Genomic DNA, 23,446 nt, shown 5'->3' with positions numbered 1-23,446 from the left:
ACCTATAAATTTAAAGAACTCTAATTGTACACATTCCTATTTACGTAGCAACCTAAACTTAACTAGGAACTCAACAAAATTAAAATGAAGGCAGCAGTCCAGCAGCAAGAGGGGGACCTTCCAGTCTTTTGCATAGTGCCACATGTGTGATTTTTTTTTTTTTTTACCTGCTGGTGAGAGGTTGTATATGTGTGAACCTAATGCAAAGAGCTCCTGGCTCTCAGAGAACGAGTGACTTCTGGAGGAGCTGAGGCAGACTCAGGTATATAGATGAGACCTTCAGGGACATAGTAACCAAGTTCTAACTGCAGTCTGGCAGCCCTGGTGCTACCTTGGAATCAGATAGGTCTGCTGGTCGGAAGCCATCACCCTGGTGTAGCAGGAAGTGATCCAGTAGCAAGGATCTGCTCTCTAGGTGATGCATTGTCTTCTTGCACCGAGGACAAGTCTCCCAGGGCTACTGCCTAGGAGGGAAGGGTTAGGTCAGACGTCATAGTTTGCAATTCGATTATTAGAAATATAGATAGCTGGTGGCTGGTGGATATGAGGACTGCCTAGTGTGAAGGTGGCAGATCTTGCGCGTCACCTAGTTAGGGTTTTATACAATGCTGGGGAGGAGCCAGCTGTCATGGTACATGTGGTCACCAACAACATAGGAAAATGTGGGAGGGAGGTTCTGGAAGCCAAATTTAGGCTCTTGGGTAGAAAGCTTAAAGCCAGAACCTCCAGGGTAGCATTCTCTGAAATGCTCCCTGTTCCACGCGCAGGTCACCAGAGGCAGGCAGAGCTCCGGAGTCTCAATGCGTGGATGAGACGATGGTGCAAGGAAGAGGGATTCAGTTTTGTTAGGAACTGGGGAACCTTTTGGGGAAGGGGAGTCTCTTCCGAAGGGATGGGCTCCACCTTAACCAGGGTGGAACCAGACTGCTGGCGCTAACCTTTAAAAAGGAGATAAAGTAGCTTTTAAACTAGAACAAAGGGGAAAGCCGACAGTCGCTCAGCAGCACATGGTTCAGAGGAAGGAAATAAGAGAGTTAGAGCATCCCAACAGAGAGGTTCCAATAAAAGCAAAAGTAGTCCATGTGCCTATCCGTAAGGAATCACCTGAGCTAAAGGATTCCAAATTATCCCTAACAACTGAAAAGCAGGTTGTTAATAATAAACAAAAAACACACTTTGAAATGTCTATATGCCAATGCCAGAAGTCTAAGAAGTAAGATGGGAGAGTTGGAATGTATAGCAGTGAATGATGAAATGGTCTCTGAGATGCCAATTATATCTTTCGTGGAAGGAAGATAAACCAATGGGACAGTGCTATATTAGGGTACAAATTATATCGCAATAATAGGGAGGGGGACACTTTGTCGGGGATGGCATAAGAGTCCAACAGGATAAAGATCATACAAGAGACTAAATACTCAGAAGAATCTATATGGGTAGAAATACCATGTGTGTTGGGTAAGAGTATAGTGATAGGAGTATACTACCATCCACCTGGTCAAAATGGTCAGACAGATGATGAAATGCTAAGAGAAATCAGGGAAGCAAACCAATTTGGCAGTGCAGTAAGAATGGGAGATTTCAATTACCCCAGTATTGACTGGGTAAATGTAACATCAGGACTTGCTAGAGATGTAAAGTGTTAAGACTTTGTTCAAGATGGGTTTATGTGGTGTTTGGGCAGGTGGTTGCCGAGTTGGTTGGTCGGCGCGTCGGTCAGGGAGTGTGGCGGATTTCCTGGGGCTTGCTGCGGCTCGTGCATTTCGGCGTGTCTGATGTCGGGGTGTATGCGTGAATGTGCGCGTGCGTGATTGATTTCAGGGAGTCGGCCTGAACGCGTGCATGCACCCAAGAGTTTTAAGAGTCTGTGGAGGGACCAGGGAGCTGGAGCTGTTGAGAACTGTTTAAGGTACGTCATGGTTCAGATGTTTATATGTACTGAAGGGAAGCGTTCAAGTTGCTTTGGCAACTGATAGCAACAGTGAACACTTCTTTGCTTGTCTCTGTACTTGATCTCTGTATTTTGCCAAGTATCTACGTTTTTGAAAGTTCCTGTTGAATTTTATTCTTGAATTCCATGTTGTTCTTTACAAAGGAATAAATAAGGTTTAGCGTGAGTCACCAGCTTGTTCAGTTCTACTTCTCACCTTTGGATTCACTGTACTTGAAGAGACATTAGGTAATTGTTTCATGTTTGTTTTCATTCTGACTTGCATACTTCCATATCTCTGTGGATTGTACTCTAATCAACTACAACAGTAGAATCTGATAAGCTCAGTTTCGTTAAGACTGTGTGCTAATTTGATCCGCCTGGTGACTTATTGTTTAATCACATAAGTCAGTCTAAGAGTCCACAAGCTTAACATAAAGTTTCTGGATTTATTTATTTATTTTATTTAACAGTTTTTCTATACCGACATTAGTAGGCACATCATATCGGTTTACATCAAACAATAGATGGAAAATACAATGAACGGGGGAGGGGACAACAAAATGCAACAGTGGTGCTGCAATTAGAGGAGGCTATAATGGGGAGCCTGAGAAGGAGAACTGGAGAGGTAACATGTTAACGTAATAACTTAGAGTGCATGAAGTTAACGGTAAGGTGATGAGGTGATGTGATGAAATGCGTGGATCTAGTCTGGATATGCCTGGTGGAAAAGCCAGGCATAAACAACTGCTGGAATAAACGACTGCTTCATGGAATAAACAACTGCTTCATGGAGCAATTGGTTCAGGAACAGATGAGAGAGGGATCTATTTTAGGTTTAATTCTTAGTGGAACACAGGATTTGGTGAGAGAGGTAACGGTGGTGGGGCCACTTGGCAACAGTGAGCATAACATGATCAAATTTAAACTAATAACTGGAAGGGGGGCAATTAGTAAATCTGCAGCTCTAACACTAAACTTTCAAAAGGGAAACTTTGATAAAATGAGAAAAATAGAAAAAAACTGCAAGGTGCAGCTGCAAAGATTGAGTTTAAAACAGGCATTAATTATGTTAAAAATACCATTCTAGAAGCACAGTCCAGATGTATTCCACACATTAAGAAAGGTGGAAAGAAGGCAAAACGATTACCGGCATGGTTAAAAGGGGAGGTGAAAGAAGCTATTTTAGCCAAAAGATCTTCATTCAAAAATTGGAAGAAGGATCCAACAGAAGAAAATAGGATAAAGCATAAACATTGGCAAGTTAAATGTAAGACATTGATAAGACAGGCTAAGAGAGAATTTGAAAAGAAGTTGGCTGTAGAGGCAAAAACTCACAGTAAAAACTTTTTAAAATATATCCGAAGCAGAAAGCCTGTGAGGGAGTCAGTTGGACCGTTAGATGATCAAGGGGTTAAAGGGGCACTTAGAGAAGATAAGGCCATCGCGGAAAGATTAAATTATTTCTTTGCTTCGGTGTTTACTGAAGAGGATGTTGGGGAGGTACCCGTAATGGAGAAGGTTTTCATGGGTAATGATTCAGATGGACTGAACCAAATCCCTATTACTAGGCTTACCCTCAAGGACTACTAAAAACCACTACAGTTACTACAAAATGCCTCAGCTAAACTCTTACTAGAGATAAGGAAATTGGCCACATCACCCCCTCGCTAATAGCGCTGCACTGGCTTCCTGTACAATCCAGAGTTCATTATACAATATTAAATCTAATTTTTTATATCAACAATAACCCATTTTTCATAGGACTGACTCTTCAACCATACAACCTGCAGAGAGCCCTAAGAAAGGACTTTTAAAGGAGCCCACAACATGGAACACACACCTAACACAAATAAGAGAGAGAATGTTTCCTATAGCGGGCCCTAAACCATGGAACTCTCTTCCAGAATCTCTACGCCCGTTAGCAGGAAGAAAGAGTTTCAGAATAGAACTGAAAACCTGGTTCTTTGGAAATGCATATGAACTAACATAAAACTCCAGTATGCCGATAACATCACTGTCAGACTTCTAGACTGAGCAATAAGTATTGAGCGATGTTAAATGTATACTGAGTATAATATGAAGGACAATGAAATGGAAATCATAGGTTATAATTCTATATCAAAACCCTAATTACCTTGTACTTAATGTTGATGTATTGACTCAGAATAACTATTTGCTGTTGATGAACTAGATTTTGTATAAATATGACCTAGGAAATGGATTTGCTGTTATATTGACCTAGAATGTGAACATTGAAACAGAATGAGATGTTTGACCCAGAAACTGAAAGTTGATTTTGTAAACTGTTGTAATCTAATTTTGGAACGACGGTATATAAAACGTCTAAATAAATAAATAAATCACGGTGAACCTGGAAGATGTAGTAGGTCAGATTAACAAACTAAAGAGTAGAAAATCACTTGGACCGGATGGTATGCACCCCAGGGTTCTAAAACAACTGAAAAAATGGAATTTCAGATCTATTAATACAAATTTGTAAACTATTATTAAAATTGTCCATTGTACCTGAGACCTGGAGGTGCCCAATGTAGCCCCAATATTTAAAAAAGGCTCCAGGGGTAATCTGGGAAAGTATAGACCAGTGAGCCTGACTTCAGTGCCAGGAAAAATAGTGGAAACTATTCTCAAGATCAAAATTGTAGAGCATATAGAAAGACATGATTTAATGAGACACAGTCAACATGGATTTACCCAAGGCAAGTCTTGCCTCACAAATCTGCTTCATTTTTTTGAAGGGGTTAATAAACATGTGCATAAAGGTGAACCGGTAGATGTAGTGTATTTGGATTTTCAGAAGGCGTTTGAAAAAGTTCCTCATGAGAGGCTTCTAGGAAAAGTAAAAAGTCATGGGATAGGTGGCGATGTCCTTTCGTGGATTACAAACTGGTTAAAGACAGGAAACAGAGAGTAGGATTAAATGGGCAATTTTCTCAGTGGAAGGGAGTGGGCAGTGGAGTGCCTCAGGGATCTGTATTGGGACCCTTACTTTTCAATATATTTATAAATGAACTGGAAAGAAATACGACAAGTGAGGTAATCAAATTTGCAGATGATACAAAATTGTTCAGAGTAGTTAAATCACAAGCGGATTGTGATAAATTGCAGGAAGACCTTGTGAGACTGGAAGATTGGGCATCCAAATGGCAGATGAAATTGTCTAGTAATGATGCTTGTTCATAAGCTTTTTTTAGACCTCTCTGTTTTTCTAGTCTTTTCCTAAATGATTTTTATTTCCTGAGGTTGATATTGGAATCCCCCTTATTGAGGACTTGGACTATGTGAAACTAATTTCTTTTTTCCTTTTTTTTATTAATTTTTCTCTTTTGTTTTTTTTTTCTTTGTCTCTTGGATTGCAATTCAAGTGTTTTCTTCAAATGAATTTGAAAATAAGCATAAGTACAAAATATTAAAATAAAAAAAGGATTGGATAAGTTTATGGAAGAGAAGTCCATTACCTGCTGTTAATGGTTGTCTTAGAGAATGAGCACTGCTGTTACTGGCACCAGTGGCATGGGATAGACTTAGAGAATGAGCACTGCTGTTACTGGCACCAGTGGCAAGGGATAGACTTAGAGAATGAGCACTGCTGTTACTGGCACCAGTGGCATGGGATAGACTTAGAGAATGAGCACTGCTGTTACTGGCATCAGTGGCATGGGATAGACTTAGAGAATGAGCACTGCTGTTACTGGCACCAGTGGCAGGGGATAGACTTAGAGAATGAGCACTGCTGTTACTGGCATCAGTGGCAGGGGATAGACTTAGAGAATGAGCACTGCTGTTACTGGCACCAGTGGCAGGGGATAGACTTAGAGAATGAGCACTGCTGTTACTGGCACCAGTGGCAGGGGATAGACTTAGAGAATGAGCACTGCTGTTACCGGCACCAGTGGCAGGGGATAGACTTAGAGAATGAGCACCGCTGTTACCGGCACCAGTAGCATGGGATAGACTTAGAGAATGAGTACTGCTGTTACCGGCACCAGTAGCATGGGATAGACTTAGAGAATGAGCACTGCTGTTACTGGCACCAGTGGCATGGGATAGACTTAGAGAATGAGCACTGCTGTTACTGGCACCAGTGGCATGGGATAGACTTAGAGAATGAGCACTGCTGTTACTGGCACCAGTGGCATGGGATAGACTTAGAGAATGAGCACTGCTGTTACTGGCACCAGTGGCATGGGATAGACTTAGAGAATGAGCACTGCTGTTACTGGCATCAGTGGCAGGGGATAGACTTAGAGAATGAGCACTGCTGTTACTGGCACCAGTGGCAGGGGATAGACTTAGAGAATGAGCACTGCTGTTACTGGCACCAGTGGCAGGGGATAGACTTAGAGAATGAGCACTGCTGTTACTGGCATCAGTGGCATGGGATAGACTTAGAGAATGAGCACTGCTGTTACTGGCACCAGTGGCAGGGGATAGACTTAGAGAATGAGCACTGCTGTTACTGGCATCAGTGGCATGGGATAGACTTAGAGAATGAGCACTGCTGTTACTGGCACCAGTGGCATGGGATAGACTTAGAGAATGAGCACTGCTGTTACTGGCACCAGTGGCATGGGATAGACTTAGAGAATGAGCACTGCTGTTACTGGCACCAGTGGCATGGGATAGACTTAGAGAATGAGCACTGCTGTTACTGGCACCAGTGGCATGGGGATAGACTTAGAGAATGAGCACTGCTGTTACTGGCACCAGTGGCAGGGGATAGACTTAGAGAATGAGCACTGCTGTTACTGGCACCAGTGGCAGGGGATAGACTTAGAGAATGAGCACTGCTGTTACTGGCACCAGTGGCAGGGGATAGACTTAGAGAATGAGCACTGCTGTTACTGGCATCAGTGGCATGGGATAGACTTAGAGAATGAGCACTGCTGTTACTGGCACCAGTGGCAGGGGATAGACTTAGAGAATGAGCACTGCTGTTACTGGCACCAGTGGCATGGGATAGACTTAGAGAATGAGCACTGCTGTTACTGGCACCAGTGGCATGGGATAGACTTAGAGAATGAGCACTGCTGTTACTGGCACCAGTGGCATGGATAGACTTAGAGAATGAGCACTGCTGTTACTGGCAACCAGTGGCAAGGGATAGACTTAGAGAATGAGCACTGCTGTTACTGGCACCAGTGGCAGGGATAGACTTATAGATGAGCACTGCTGTTACTGGCACCATTGGCGGGGATAGACTTAGAGAATGACCTTACTGGCACCAGTGGCAGGGGATAGACTTAGAGAATGAGCACTGCTGTTACCGGCACCAGTGGCAGGGGATAGACTTAGAGAATGAGCACTGCTGTTACCGGCATCAGTGGCAGGGGATAGACTTAGTGTTTTAAAAGTAAAGCTGCAAGCCAGGGCCGCGTCAGCTGACAACCTCCATGCATAGGGATTATGTAGCTTGTGTCCTCAGGAAAACACCTGATACGTTATTCGCCTATTTACATTGTGATGTGATTGCTAGGGGCATATTATAATCTCTCTTCACACAGGACATCAGTCTTTTCACATCTGTGTGATTTGCATCCCAAAAATAGCAAAGTTTAAAACAAAAGCACTCGAGCTAGATAAATGCAGGCAAATAGCAAAGCCTTTAAAGAACTTTTGTGCTAATGTTTCTCCATTTCATTTGTCTTAGGATGATTTCCCGACCAGACACAGCTATCCCTCCTCCCCCGAGGGCACCTGCCCCCATGCCCCCAGCAACGGTCACCCAGGTGGATGTGCGCAGTCGAGTGGCAGCCTGGTCAGCCTGGGCCTCCGAGCAGGGCGACTGTAAGTATCTCGGGACAGAAGGAGAGAGATCTCCAACGTTTGTATAGCACCCTCCACCATCGAGTTCCTGCCCCTGAGAGCTGATCTCCCAGCCCCTCTCTCACATCGTGAGAGTCTGATCACCTCCGCTTGGGATGTGCCCAGGGTATTGGTAGGTGGCTGTCACTGAGAAGTAGGAGAGCCTTTTCCAGTTCTAGGCTCACTTTCTGACGGGCGTTGGACATCCTTGTACAGCGTGGGGTGATGCGGTAGAGCGTGTGCGCTTGGTGTTACCAGACGTCCTGTGCTCGTACGTTGCACTGACCTGCACCATGACATCCAGCTGTGGGACCCAGGGACTAACACTAGCCCCGGCAACGTCTGCTAACTTTACTCCACCTCTGACTCGGGAATCAAATTTCCAGCAGTAAGAAAATGTGAGCTGAGCTTTCAGAGCTTTCACAGCTCCCTGCACGGGGATTGACAGCTAATACCTTCATTAACATGCGATTTACATGGAGCAGCGCTAATCCTTCTTACATTGTGAATAAGGTGCAGAGAAACTGCAATAAACCTCTCTGCTCAGCCTAGTGCACCTCTGCCATTGGCCCTTCACTTGCTCTTTGCATTTCTGCTTAAAATCCCTTTGGGCACAGAGGAACCACAACGGGGCCGATACAGTAAAAATCACGGGAGAGCGGGCGAGCGCCCAGGCCACTCTCTTGTGTGTGTGCGATTCAGTAAATTAATTTATTTAAATTAGGGCCCGCGGTAAAAAGAGGCGCTAGGGACACTAGTGCGTGCCTAGTGCTTCTTTTTGGACAGGAGTGGTGGCTGTCAGCGGGTTTGGCAGCCGACGCTCAATTTTGCCGGCGTCTGTTCTCGAACCCGCTGACAGCCATGGGTTCGGAAACCGGACACCGGCAAAATTGAGCGTCCGGTTTTCAACCCGTGAGCCGCGGGCCGACTTCAAATTTTACTTTTTTTTAATTTTTAACTTTTTTTTTAACTTTTGGGACCTCAGACTTAATATCGCCATGATATTAAGTCAGAGGGTGCACAGAAAAGCAGTTTTTACTGCTTTTCTGTGCACTTCCTCGGTGCCGGAAGAAATTAACGCCGACCTTTGGGCAGGCGCTAATTTCTGAAAGTAAAATGTGCGGCTTGGCTGCACATTTTACTTACTGAATCGCGTGGGAATAACTAATAGGGGCATCAACGTGCATTTGCATGTTGCGGGCGCTATTAATCTCGGGGGGGGTGTTGGACGCGCGTTTTCGACGCGCTATTACCGGAGCGCACTGTACTGTATCGGCCTGAATGTGGGATGTGTGCGTTTTGCAGCTCTGGGCACTGTTTTAACCAAGAATTAACCTTTCCTAGCTTCTCGCTGCCTCTCAGGTCTACTTTCCACATGAGAACTGCTTTCTCTCCTATTGTCTCTGGCTAAAAATCAAGAATTCCCTACCTGGAGATTTTCAGAATGAGCTTAACCTTTCTTCTCATTCAGATTCCTGTCACTTGGATATTTTATATACTTGCTCTCCTATTTATTGATCAAAGTGTTATCCCACACTTCCTAAAATGCGAGACACACACACGTAATGAAGCCAAACCTCACGGCATAGAATTAAAACAACGCGACCAGGAAGTTACTGCAGTGCAAAGGTACGGTAAAGTCCAGCATTGGGAAGAGGCTTTCAGGTGACAGCTCCCGTCCCCTGCTGCCTCAGAAGCATCAAACGTTGGAGGAGCGGCCGGGCAAGAGTAAAGGGGGGAGGGATAGAGGCCGGGAGGTGGGGGGGCCTTGCAGGAAATGAGCGGATGGTGGATACAGGCAAGCGGTAATAAGCAAGCCCACGCCAGGCAGCACAGGCAGTGCCTCTCTCCTCCCCCTCCTCCTCCTGCCAACACCAGTCAGGGATTGGAGGGGGGAGAAGAGATCAGCTAGGGGAAGGGGGGAGTGGAGAGGGGGGTGGGGAGGGTGTGATGAGGACCAGGGAAGTGGAGAGGGGGGTGGGGGGGGTGAGATGAGGACCGGGGATGGGGGGAGGAAGGGAAAGGATTACTGGTTGGGGGAATGAGGAAGACCAGAGCCCGGGGAGGCAGATCAGTCCTCTCTCTTCCACATCCCCTGATCCCAGCACAGTCTCCTCTTCCTCCTCATATTCCCTGATCCTCCCTCCGCCTTTCTTCCCCCCAGTTCCTGGTCTCTTCTCCTCCCCTCCCTCCTCACTGATACCTGAGCTCCCTTCTCACCACCCAACAATGATAAAGGATGGAAATTTGTGCAAATGTGCAGCTGCGTTTCCCAGCTCTGGTAACCTCTGAGCTGCCGCTGGAAACGTTGCATGAAATATCCCGCCCTGCTGCCGCCGTCGGAGGCCTCTAATGTGCCAGTGCCGCTCTTGTCGCTGCAGATGAGAAGCCCAGACACTCCCAGGAGCAGGAGGAAAGCCCCGAGATGGCTGCAGCCAGGATTGACAGGGACGTGGTAAGTGACTCCTCCACGTGTTCATGGCGTGCGCTGACGCAGCTTTAACTAGCGCGCTTTCTCCGGGAAACTCAAAGTAACTGATACCAGGAAGAAACGAGAACCAAATAGCAAAGAGAGAGTGACCGACGAGGCCCGGGGTTTGAAGGTAACAGAGAGGGGTCGTTGAGCGGATGCGTGGTCCAAGGCTTCACCTCCTAAGCCTAACCATGTAGAAGTTAGAAGAAGGAGCCCATCCTAGCAAAGCAGCTGCTCAGCATTATTGCACTGTCAGTCAGCAGTCGGCAAACTAAAAGAGATATCCAGTAGTGCAAAACTCCCTTTTCATGGTATCGTTCTGCACCTAGGTCTCCTGTTTCAAATGATCGGCCTCAGGACAGCTCTTTTCACAAGAGGAACACCATCTCTAGACAAGTGCTCCCGGCTTTTCTGGAGGAATAAACACTTTCCTGTATGTACCAGGACCAGGATCAGTGCAGACAGTGGCTTGTCTCCCCCTTCCAGCAGATGGCATCAGAGCAAACACTAAGAGGGCGCTCTCTCATAAGCTGGTGCGCCCTCTGCGGCTCTTCAGTATTTCTCTGACTCCAGCACATGAGGGTTGCACCTTCGCTTCCCCAGTTTATTTTACAGAGGATTCCCCAGTTTATTTTACAGAGGATACCATTTTACAGAGGATACCATTTCTTTATCCTTCTTTTTCTCTAATACTTCTATTCCTCGGTGTTCAGTTCGGCTGAAGCCTTGCCATTTTATATATTTTATTTAATACATTTATATACCACAGAACCAGTGCAACTACAAAACGTTTACAATAAAACTCAATTCCTCCAGAAAAGGATCCACAGTTACTTAGGAAATTATTCCAAAATAGTATTCACATTCTTATAGTATAACATATGCATTCATAAATGCTCTGATTTCCTTCCTGTAATAGATCAAGGAAATCCTCCAGTTTATCTGCAGGAGATGATTGTGATAAATGTAATTGGATCCACATACAGGGTTATATTCAGCTGCATTTAGCGCTATCCAGCTACGTGTTGTCTTTTGAATATTTTGGACACTTATTTTCCCCTTAACCCTGAGGCTCAGTCAGGCCACGCTGCAAGTCCCCTACAGATAGGAGTGAATCCCATTTCCACCACTGCCTGGCTTACAAAGTTAGCTGGATAGGCAGAGGTGCAGCCGTACTACCAGATATACTCGAATGTCTTATAGGTAAGTTTATACAACTAATTTTAGGACTACTCTGCAGTACAACCAGAGGCCGGCTCATTCAGCTTCACCCAGAAATGCCTTTGGGATGCACCCATGTTATCCGGCTAAGTTGTAGCCAGATAATCAGGATCCTGGCCCGATATCCCTGGACAGGAGACAGATCTCATCAAGAACCACCACGCCACATTTCAGATACTCTGGACCAGGAAGTTTTTATTTCTCTAGGAATTTATCGCTTTCTTATATTGAACAAAAAATGACACTTTTTTTTTTGTTTTGCACTGAAGTTCTGTTCACTGTAAGAAACACCGATAAATCTAGAGAAATAAAAGCTGGAAACGAAGGTCCCTGTGTATTATGTAAGGCAGAATTTAGCAGCAGTGGTAACAGAACCCACCTAGGAGAGCAGAGAAGATATTGCACGGGAGCCATTTACCTATATACAGCAGTTTTTGTGACTTGATTCAATCTTCTTTTAAAAAGCTGCCCTGTCCTAACTATTTATTTAAAACTTTTACTGTACTGCTTATTCCATTTGGATAGACCTAAGCGGTTTCTAAAGAAATAAATGTGTAATAAATTAAAATATTACAAAGTAAACCACATAAAAACCATTAGAAGTGAAAGTGATGCAGTGCAGCGTGGGGTGAGGACAGAAAAGCTGGCGCAGTCCCTGTGAGGCCTCGTTAAAACCGTTCTTCTCCCTCTTCCCCAGCAAATCCTGAACCACATTTTGGATGATATTGAATTTTTCATCACAAAACTGCAGAAAGCTGCCGAGGCATTTTCCGAACTCTCCAAGAGAAAGAAAACCAAGAAAAGTAAAAAGAGAAGCCCAGGGGGTAAGCTCTGCTGACGGCGTTTCCTTCCTGCGCCAGCGCGCGTTGCAAGCTGCACAGATTCTCCCCTACGCAAAGCCCAGTTACACCCATAACCGAGCGCTTATCTGACTGCATAGCGACCCGGCTACACGCAAAGCCCAGCTACACCCATAACCGAGCCCTTATCTGACTGCATAGCGACCCGGCTACACGCAAAGCCCAGCTACACCCATAACAGAGCGCTTATCTGACTGCATAGCGACCCGGCTACACGCAAAGCCCAGTTACACCCATAACCGAGCGCTTATCTGACTGCATAGCGACCCGGCTACACGCAAAGCCCAGTTACACCCATAACCGAGCGCTTATCTGACTGCATAGCGACCCGGCTACACGCAAAGCCCAGCTACACCCATAACCGAGCGCTTATCTGACTGCATAGCGACCCGGCTACACGCAAAGCCCAGCTACACCCATAACCGAGCGCTTATCTGACTGCATAGCGACCCGGCTACACGCAAAGCCCAGTTACACCCATAACCGAGCGCTTATCTGACTGCATAGCGACCCGGCTACACGCAAAGCCCAGTTACACCCATAACCGAGCGCTTATCTGACTGCATAGCGACCCGGCTACACGGAAAGCCCAGTTACACCCATAACCGAGCCCTTATCTGACTGCATAGCGACCCGGCTACACGCAAAGCCCAGTTACACCCATAACCGAGCGCTTATCTGACTGCATAGCGACCCGGCTACACGCAAAGCCCAGCTACACCCATAACCGAGCGCTTATCTGACTGCATAGCGACCCGGCTACACGCAAAGCCCAGTTACACCCATAACCGAGCGCTTATCTGACTGCATAGCGACCCGGCTACACGCAAAGCCCAGTTACACCCATAACCGAGCGCTTATCTGACTGCATAGCGACCCGGCTACACGCAAAGCCCAGCTACACCCATAACCGAGCGCTTATCTGACTGCATAGCGACCCGGCTACACGCAAAGCCCAGCTACACCCATAACCGAGCGCTTATCTGACTGCATAGCGACCCGGCTACACGCAAAGCCCAGTTACACCCATAACCGAGCGCTTATCTGACTGCATAGCGACCCGGCTACACGCAAAGCCCAGTTACAACCCATAACCGAGCGCTTATCTGACTGCATAGCGACCCGGCTACACGCAAAGCCCAGTTACACCCATAACCGAGCGCTTATCTGACTGCATAGCGACCCGGCTACACGCAAAGCCCAGCTACACCCATAACCGAGCGCTTATCTGACTGCATAGCGACCCGGCTACACGCAAAGCCCAGTTACACACCATAACCGAGCGCTTATCTGACTGCATAGCGACCCGGCTACACGCAAAGCCCAGCTACACCCATAACCGAGCGCTTATCTGACTGCATAGCGACCCGGCTACACGCAAAGCCCAGTTACACCCATAACCGAGCGCTTATCTGACTGCATAGCGACCCGGCTACACGCAAAGCCCAGTTACACCCATAACCGAGCGCTTATCTGACTGCATAGCAACCCGGCTACACGCAAAGCCCAGTTACACCCATAACCGAGCGCTTATCTGACTGCATAGCGACCCGGCTACACGGAAAGCCGTATGCAGCTAAATTCTAGCCGCATGATTTGGGGGGGTTACGAGGGCAGGCGGGAGGCGTTTCCGGGGGGAACAGATTTAGCCACGTGAGTTACATTCGATATTCGAAATTAGCTGCTTAATCTATGCGGCTCATTCTGGTCAGGCGGAAGTTAGCTGGCAGACGTAAGTGACTAGCTGTATGTTCCAACAAGCTTACCCCCCTTTCCCCCCATCCCACGCAGAAAAATATCCAACAGCAAGCCAGTAACAAGTCGAGTAGCTGATCTGGCAGCCCCTCGCTGAATATGATTAAGAATGCTGTAAATATACTGTACATTGTAGTTATTTTATTATATATAATGTACATTGTAGTTATTTTATGATAGCTCTATTTATTTATATTTACTCAGTTGTTTCTGCTATCCAGTCTCAACAATATTTACTGTTACTGTAATTGCATATGATACCCCTATTTTAGTTACTTTGTTATTAACTAATTATCTCCAACTGTTACTTGTAAGGGCCCTGCCCAAAAGTTATTTGTTCGATGTAAACCGATACGATGTGTGAACGGCTATCAGTATAGAAGAGACGTTAAATAAATAAAAATAAATAAATGATAGCCGGGTATATTTGCCCACCCAGCTGAGCTGCCAGGGACTGGAAGTGCAGCTCTCGATTTCCAGGGCGTGGGTTACATGGAGGACTCCCAGCTCTTTCTGTGGGAACAGGGAGGAGGTTTCCTGGTTGAGAGCAGGAGCGGGGATGGCCGTCACTCTTGGATCTTGTGAGGGGCTGAGATGTGTGGGACGATGCTTGCCGAGGAGGTCAGCACATAATGTATCACCCTTCAGTGTTTTAAAGGGAGAAGCAGGAATTAGATTGTTTGTTTGTATTTGTGGTTTATGTGATTTAGAGATGAAACAGCCTTCAGAGAAAGCTGTACCCTCTGTTTCCCTGTACGTACCCGGATCAGTCCAGACTCCTGGGTTTTGCCCCCCCCCCCCCCCCCACTCTAGCAGATGGAGACAGAGAAGTTTTCAAAACAAAACTCCGCCTTATTTAGGCTGGTGCCACCTACAGTCCGGCAGTATTTCTCTGTCTCCAGCAGAGGGTGGAGGTGCACGGCCTACGGTCTGTGCTGGTTCTTGAGGCAGCTGCATTACAGGCTCGAGGGCCCTCTTGTTCCGAGCTAGCAGCTCTGGGTGCGACACCGGGAGCCCGGTTCACTCCACCCTGCTGGATCAAGACCGTGGACCACTGCCGTGCAAGTCTTTAAAAACAAAAAGCAGTTTTGATTTTCCTTCATTTTCTGTCAGTGTCACCGGCGCTGCGGCTCTCTCTTCCCTCCCTGACTCGGCGCTTGGGAGGACCGCGATTATTTTTCTAATTTTTACAGAATTGAATTGTAGCTTTCTCAGGCCCGCTGCCCAATGTCGCGCTCGTCCGCGTGCCGTTCATGTGGCTCGGCCTGCGCGCGTCTTTCTCAGGAGGGGCTGTGCTCAGGGGGGAAGGGATCCTCCGGGGCCGCGAAAATGGTTAAAGGCAAGGCTGCCCGAGCTCCTTCAGTGTTGGCTGCACCGAGATCAGCTGAGGCAGAGGCCATTTTAGAGTCTTATAGATCAGGGACTCTTGCGGCTATGGGGGAGGGGATTCTCCCGCCTCCTCTCTCTCCTCAGCCAGGATTTCCTGGAGGGAGCGAACCTTTGCAGCCTCTCTCACCTGCAGCGCAGGATAACCCCGAGGGGGCTTCTGTCTCCTCCTCCTTCTCCTCGGAGTTTATTTTATTTCTCCATAAGGCTTTTAAAGCCAGGAGGGAAGGGAAGCTGCAGGCTGGGGGTAAAACTTCCTCTAGTGGTCTTAAGTCTCTTTCTCGAGAGCAGTCTAAGTCGAAGGGAGTCTCTAGGTCCTCCAAAGCTAAGCGCCCTTTGGGGCAGATTTTCAAAGGGGTACGCGCGTAACCCCCAAAAAGCTGCCCCTTCCACCCTCTGCGCACGCAGAGCAAGCCCCGGGACGCGCATAAGTCCCAGGGCTTTCCGGGGGGGGGGGGGGGGGCGTGTCAGGGGCGGGGCCACAGGCGTGGTTCCGGCCCAGGGGCGTTCCAGGGGCGTGGACATGGCCTCCGGACCAGCCCCTGGACTGGAACATGGCGCGCCAGTGCGCGCAAGTTACGCCTGCCTTGGGCAGGCATTACTTTTGAAATAAAGGTGTGGGGGGGGGGGGAATCAGTTAGGGCCGGGGGGCGGGTTAGCTAGGGGAAGGAAAGGGAAGGTGCGGGGCCCTGGAAAGAAAGTTCCCTCCGAGGTCGCTCCGATTTCGGAGCGGCCTCGGAGGGATCGGAGGCAGGCTGCGCGGCTCGGCGCACGCAGGCTGCTGATTTTGCGCAGCCTTGCGCGCGCCGACCCCGGATTTTAAAAGATAAGTGCGGCTACATATGTATCTTTTAAAATCCGGTGTACTTTTGTTTGCGCTGGTTGCGCGAACAAAAGTACGCGCAGGTGTACTTTTTAAAAATCTGCCCTTTTGTGTACAGGGGCTCATCAGACCGATACTGATTCCACGGGTCAGGATACGGACCCAGGGGACCCGGACCCGCAGGGCAAGCCTTCGATGGGGGTGGATACAGACCCTGATCATCATCCACAGGATCCAGCGCGAGGCTCTCACATTGTGGAAGGAGATGACCCTAAGGTGGTCCCTCTGTTTAGGAGGGAGGAGATGCCTCTGCTTATCCCTGCCATACTCGGAGAGCTGGGCATAGATGGGCCGCCAGAGGAGTCCAGGCTAGGGGCCATGGACCCAGTGTTGTTGGGTCTGAGGGGCCCGGCTACTTCCTTTCCTTTTCATTTTTCTGCCACGGACTTGCTATATAGAGAATGGGATACCCCGGATCTGGGATTGAAAGTTAGCAAGGCTATGCATAAGCTATATCCTCTTCCGGAGGAAGCAATTGACATACTGCGGGTGCTCAAGGTGGGCGAGGCGGTGTCCGCAGTCACCAAAAAGACCACAATCCTGGTTACGGGTGCTACAGCCCTGAAGGACCTGCAGGATAGAAAGTTGGAGCTGCAGCTCGAGAAAATTTTTGAAGTCTCTGCACTGGGAATGCGGGAAGTTATGTGCAGCAGTTTTGCATTACGAGCGGGCCTTCGCTGGGCTCAGCAGTTACAGGCTAATGCTGGTCTTTCCGATGCAGAAGCTCAGCAAGCAGGGCGGCTGGAAGCTTCGATCGCTTATAGTGCGGATGCACTCTATGATCTGTTATGGACTTCGGCCAGATCCATGGTGTCGGCAGTCTCGGTCGTCGGCTCCTGTGGTTAAGAAACTGGTCAGCGGCTTTTTCCTCCAAGGCTCAGCTGGGGTCGATGCCTTTCAAGGGTAAATTACTTTTTGGCAAGGACCTTGAGGATATGATTCAGTCCCTGGGGGAGAACAAGGTTCACCAACTGCAAGAGGATAGGCCCAAGTCGAGGGACTCCTTTTCTTCACGGTCTCAATTCAGAGGGAATTGGGGATTTCGTCCGTCCAGAGCTCCATCTTCTTCCTTTCGGTAAGCATCCGGTCGCCAGCAGTCCTGGTCTCAGCCCTTTTGTGGCCGACGCTTTGGCAGAACCCGGGCTACCCAGTCTGCATCTGGGGCCAAGTCTTCCCAATGAAGGGACGCCGACCCATTCCTCGGTTCCAGCTGTCGGGGGCAGATTGTCCCTGTTTTACTAGGAATGGGTCAAGGTGACGTCGGACCAGTGGATCCTTACTGTGATAAATCGAGGCTACGCTTTAGATTTTGCACACCGCCTTCCGGAGCGGTTGCTGGTCTCCCCATGCGGTTATGAAGAGAAATGACAGGCAGTACCTTGCAACGCCTTATGCAACTTGGCACCAATACCCCGGTTCCTCAAGTAGAGCAGCAAAAAGGGCATTATTCCATTTACTTCATAGTCCCCAAAAAAGAGGGGTCCTCCCGACCCATTCTGGATTTGAAGTGCGTAAACTGCTGCCTCAGGGTGCCACGTTTTTACATGGAGACGTTACGGTCAGTCATTGCCTCGGTAAGAAAAGGAGAATTTCTGGCATCACTGGACCTAACAAGCATATCTTCACATAGGCATTCAGGCCAACCACCAGAAGTTTCTGAGGTTCTCGGTGATGGGTTGCCATTTTCAGTTTCGAGCTTTGCCCTTCGGTCTTACCACCGCACCCAGAACATTTACCAAGGTAATGGTTGTGGTGGCGGCTCATCTGCGCAGAGAGGGGTTCCTGGTGCATCCATACTTGGACGACTGGCTAATTCGGGCAAAGTCAGAGTTGCTTGGCCAGTTGGCAATTCGCACAGTTCTTCAACTCCTGCAATCACTGGGTTGGGGTGATCAACTTAGCCAAGAGCCGATTGGTGCCCACCCAGTCTTTGGAGTTTTTGGGAGCTCTATTTGACACTCAACAGGGGAGAGTGTTCCTTACCTCGGACCGAATTGTCCAGCTACAAGGACAAGTGCGGGATTTATTGGCCAACCGTCTCCCCAGAGTGCGAGATTATTTGCGGGTTCTCGGCTCCATGACTTCCACCCTGGAGCTGGTGCCCTGGGCCTTTGCTTATATGCATCCTTTACAGTCAGTGTTGCTTTTGCAATGGAATCCAGTCTCCGAACAGTTTCATCTACCTCTCCCTCTTACGGATATGGCGCGCTCCAGTTTTGATTATCTCGGACAACTTATACCAAGGAGTTCTCCTGGAGGTGCCTGAATGGACAGTGGTGACCACAGATGCCAGCCTCTCCTGTTGGGGAGCAGTTTGCCTGAGGAAGTCTGTGCAGGGACAGCCACTGCTATTAATTGCATCAGTAGCATGGGATTTTCTTAGTGTTTGGGTAATTGCCAGGTTCTTGTGGCCTGGTTTTGGCCTCTATTGGAAACAGGATGCTGGGCTTGATGGACCCTTGGTCTGACCCAGCGTGGCAATTTATGTTCTTATGTTCTTAAGAATCTCAGTGGTCGATCAATCGTCTGGAAACCAGAGCAGTGTGGTTAGCGTTGCAAGTGTTCTGCCCTCTCCTCCAAGGGAAGTCGGTCAGAATTCTTTCCGACAATGTGACCACGGTGGCTTATATCAATCGCCAAGGGGGAACCAAGCGCCAGCCAGTGGCCATGGAAGCCCGGCAGCTGATCAGCTGGGCAGAGAAGCATTTAGTAAGTATTGCAGCGTCTCCATAGCAGGAGTCGACAACGTTCAGGTGGACTTTCTCAGTCTGCACCGCCTCGATTCCGGGGAATGGGAGCTCGCAGACGAAGCTTTCCAGCTCATATGCGACACGTAGGGCATACCCCGCATGGATCTCATGGCAACGTTTCAGAATGCCAAGGCTCCGCGCTTCTTCGGTCACCGTAGACAAACAGGAGCAGAAGGGGTAGATGCCAGGGTGCTGCCCTGGCCGACCAATGTGCTGCTGTAAGTCTTCCCTCCTTGGCCACTGATCAGCAAAGTGCTCAGGAGAGTGGAGATACACCCAGTAGAAGTCATCCTCGTAGCTCCAGAGTGGCCGAGATGACCTTGGTTTGCGGGTCTGGTCAATCTGGCAGCGGCAGGTCCCCTGCGGTTGCCACTGCTCCCGGACCTTCTCCATCAAGGGCCCGTGTGTTTGGAAGAGGTTGATCGCTTTTGTCTAGCGGCATGGCTTTTGAGAGGTGCCGTCTGAGGAGCAAAGGGCATTTGAACGCTGTGGTGGCAACACTTCTCCGGTCACGCAAGACATCCACCAACCTCGCGTATGTGCGCGTGTGGAGAATCTTTGAATCTTGGTGCGTGGACCGGGTGATTGTTCCTACTCTGTCTTCGGTGTCGGATATTTTAAGTTTCTTACAATCCGGACTCGCCAAGAGCTTATTGTGTAGTTCCCTGAGGGTTCAGATGGCAGCTCTTGATTGTTTGCGTGGTTCCTTTCAAGGCGTGTGTTGGCTGCTCACCCTGATGTGGCTCGTTTCTTAAAGGGGACAAAGTATTTACGTCCCCCAATCAGGCACCCTTGTCCTTCTTGGAATCTGAACTTGGTTCTCTCAGCTCTGTGTACGGCACCCTTTGAGCCTCTGAAAATGGCTACAATAAAGGATCTCACGTTAAAGGTGATTTTCCTTATCGCTATCACATCTGCTTGCAGGGTATCGGAGGTCCAGGCTCTATCCTGTAGGGGCCGTTTCTGAGAATTTCGGATTCTTTGCGGCCGGTTCCTTCCTTTCTTCCAAAGGGTGGTGTCTGCTTTTCACATGAAGCAGTCAGTGGAGCTTCCGTCGTTTCCCATTTTGGACCGGTCAGACTTTATATCTAAAGACGTACGGAAGCTGGATGATGATCGGGCGTTGTTGCGTTATTTGGAAGTTACTAACGTGTTTCGTGTGACGGACCATCTTTTTGTGCTGTGGGCTGGTCCGAAATGAGGAAATATGGCATCTAAAGCTACGATTTCGTGCTGGTTGAAAGAGGCTATAGGCTCAGCATATTTGCTGTGTGGTAAGCCTGTACCGATTGGTCTTCAGGCTCATTCTACCCGTTTGCAGGCAGCTTCTTGGGCGGAGTTTCAAATGGTCTCACCGCAGGAGATCTGCAGGGCGGCGACTTGGAAGTCTTTGCATACTTTTGCCAGACACTACAGACTGGAGAAGCAGTGCTTAGCGCAGACCTCTCCAGATCCCATCCCAGGTAAGAAAGCTCTGGTACATCCCAGGAATCTGGACTGATCCAGGTATGTAGAGGGAATGGAAAATTAGTTTCTAACCTGATAATTTTCGTTCCTATAGTTCTACGGATCAGTCCAGAGGTCCCGCCCGGGGAACGCATGGAAGTAAGGGAGAGTCCGCTCAGTTATTGATTTGTTTTCAGATCTGCAGAAATTGGATTGACAGTCCTCAAGTGGTTCTACAGGTTCAGTTCCTAGGAGGGTTAAGTGAACCGGTTATTTCTTTTCTTGTTGAAGGATTATTGTACATAGTTACGGTGGTTTTTTGAGAGCCATTCTGCTTTGACATTGAGTAATACTGCCAGACTGTAGGTGGCATCAGCCTAGATAAGGCGGAGTTTTGTTTTGAAAACTTCTCTGTCTCCATCTGCTAGGGGGGGGGGGGGCAAAACCCAGGAGTCTGGACTGATCCGTGGTACTACAGGAACGAAAATTATCAGGTAAGAAACTAATTTCCTGTTATACTGAACATTTGACGGTGCATACAGTATGTAGGGCCAGGGATCCTGTGTCAGATGAGAAAGGGACTTTTAAGTGCAAGGGGAGGGTCATTTTCAAAGTTAAACACCCAGGTAAGATGGCCTGACAGAGAATGCAGTGACAAGATTGGCTGCTTCCACAGTGCCTGCAGTCTTAGCCTCAGGAAGAGGAAAGCACCTGCACGTGCATTCACTTACACTGGTATTATGTATACACCATACCCCTTCCCATCCCCCCCTAACGTATGTGCGGTGTACACTGGTATTATGTATACACCATACCCCCTCCCATCCCCCCTAACGTATGTGCGGTGTACACTGGTATTATGTATATGCCATACCCCCTCCCATCCTCCCTAACCTATGTGCGGTGTACACTGGTATTATGTATACACCGTACCCCCTCCCATGCCCCCTAACGTATGTGCGGTGTACACTGGTATTATGTATACACCATACCTCCTCCCATCCCCCCTAACGTATGTGCGGTGTACACTGGTATTATGTATACACCGTACCCCCTCCCATCCCCCCTAACCTATGTGCAGTGTACACTGGTATTATGTATACACCGTACCCCCTCCCACACCCCCTAACGTATGTGCGGTGTACACTGGTATTATGTATACACCATACCCCCTCCCATCCCCCCTAACCTATGTGCAGTGTACACTGGTATTATGTATACGCCGTACCCCCTCCCACGCCCCCAGTGTATGTGCGGTGTACACTGGTATTATGTATACACCGTACCCCCTCCCATCCCCCCTAACCTATGTGCGGTGTACACTGCTATTATGTATACACCGTACCCCCTCCCTCCCCCCTAACATATGTGCGGTGTACACTGGTATTATGTATACACCGTACCCCCTCCCGTCCCCCCTAACCTATGTGCGGTGTACACTGGTATTATGTATACACCGTACCCCCTCCCATCCCCCCTAACGTATGTGCCGTGTACACTGGTATTATGTATACACCGTACCCCCTCCCATCCCCCCTAACGTATGTGCCGTGTACACTGGTATTATGTATACACCGTACCCCCTCCCATCCCCCCTAACCTGTGTGCTGTGTACACTGGTATTATGTATACACCGTACCCCCTCCCATGCCCCCAGTGTATGTGCGGTGTACACTGGTATTATGTATACGCCGTACCCCCTCCCATCCCCCCTAACATATCTGCGGTGTACACTGGTATTATGTATACACCATACCCCCTCCCACCCCCCCTAACGTATGTGCGGTGTACACTGGTATTATGTATACACCATACCCCCTCCCATCCCCCCCTAACCTATGTGCGGTGTACACTGGTATTATGTATACACCGTACCCCCTCCCTCCCCCCTAACATATGTGCGGTGTACACTGGTATTATGTATACGCCGTCCCCCCTCCCATGCCCCCTAACCTATGTGCGGTGTACACTGGTATTATGTATACACCGTACCCCCTCCCACGCCCCTAGTGTATGTGCGGTGTACACTGGTATTATGTATACACCGTACCCCCTCCCTCCCCCCTAACCTATGTGCGGTGTACACTGGTATTATGTATACGCCGTACCCCCTCCCACCCCCCCTAACGTATGTGCGGTGTACCCTGGTATTATGTATACGCCGTCCCCCCTCCCACCCCCCCTAACGTATGTGCGGTGTACACTGGTATTATGTATACACCGTACCCCCTCCCTCCCCCCTAACATATGTGCGGTGTACACTGGTATTATGTATACACCGTACCCCCTTCCATCCCCCCTAACGTATGTGCGGTGTACACTGGTATTATGTATACACCATACCCCCTCCCATGCCCCCTAACGTATGTGCGGTGTACACTGGTATTATGTATACACCGTACCCCCTCCCATGCCCCCTAACGTATGTGCGGTGTACCCTGGTATTATGTATACGCCGTCCCCCCAATGAGTGTGCAGCTGTGTTGTATGCACCCTGCGAGAGTGCGTTGGCGGTGTACATGTTCGCTTCTGGAGGTAATATTTCTTCCTAAAGAGATGTTTGTGCATGCTGTGGTGTGCTTAGCCTGCAAGCAAAGGACGTTCAGATGTTGCCTCTCTTCCTGCAGAGGGAGTCTTAACTCTGCGTGCGAAGCCACCAGCTCATGAAGAGTTTATCGACTGTTTCCAGAAATTTAAACACGGCTTTAACCTTCTGGTAAGCAACTAGCAGAGAGGAGCCTGGGAGACTGTCTTCAGCGAGCCTTCCTGCCCCGGGGCGTCTCCAGCCACGAGTCCGTTCCGTACAAGGAGGTGCCAGCCACGTTTCGTAGCTCGCAGCTCCCGCAGGCAGTGGCGGCGCCCTTCCCGTGTCTGTGTCTGTGTGTGGAGCTCGAATCTCTGACCCCTGCTGTCTTG

General features: G+C 48.7%; 1 protein-coding gene across 5 annotated transcripts in view; it reads left to right on the top strand.

Moving 5' to 3' along the window:
- The window catches only part of EPS8 (epidermal growth factor receptor pathway substrate 8), a 226,652-nt gene that overhangs the window by 132,914 nt on the left and 70,292 nt on the right, over positions 1-23,446 (top strand). For all 5 annotated transcript variants that reach the window (XM_029597370.1, XM_029597372.1, XM_029597369.1 and 2 more), the window contains 4 exons: positions 7,602-7,738; positions 10,138-10,211; positions 12,148-12,274; positions 23,158-23,246. In XM_029597370.1, the coding sequence (XP_029453230.1) occupies positions 7,602-7,738; positions 10,138-10,211; positions 12,148-12,274; positions 23,158-23,246 (427 nt within the window). The remainder of the gene's footprint in view (positions 1-7,601; positions 7,739-10,137; positions 10,212-12,147; positions 12,275-23,157; positions 23,247-23,446) is intronic.

The sequence above is a fragment of the Rhinatrema bivittatum genome, chromosome 4 (genome assembly GCF_901001135.1).
Source record: "Rhinatrema bivittatum chromosome 4, aRhiBiv1.1, whole genome shotgun sequence".
Lineage (NCBI taxonomy): Eukaryota > Metazoa > Chordata > Amphibia > Gymnophiona > Rhinatrematidae > Rhinatrema > Rhinatrema bivittatum.
Note: the sequence above shows the minus strand (reverse complement) of the source record. Positions and strands in the feature narration are given on the sequence as shown.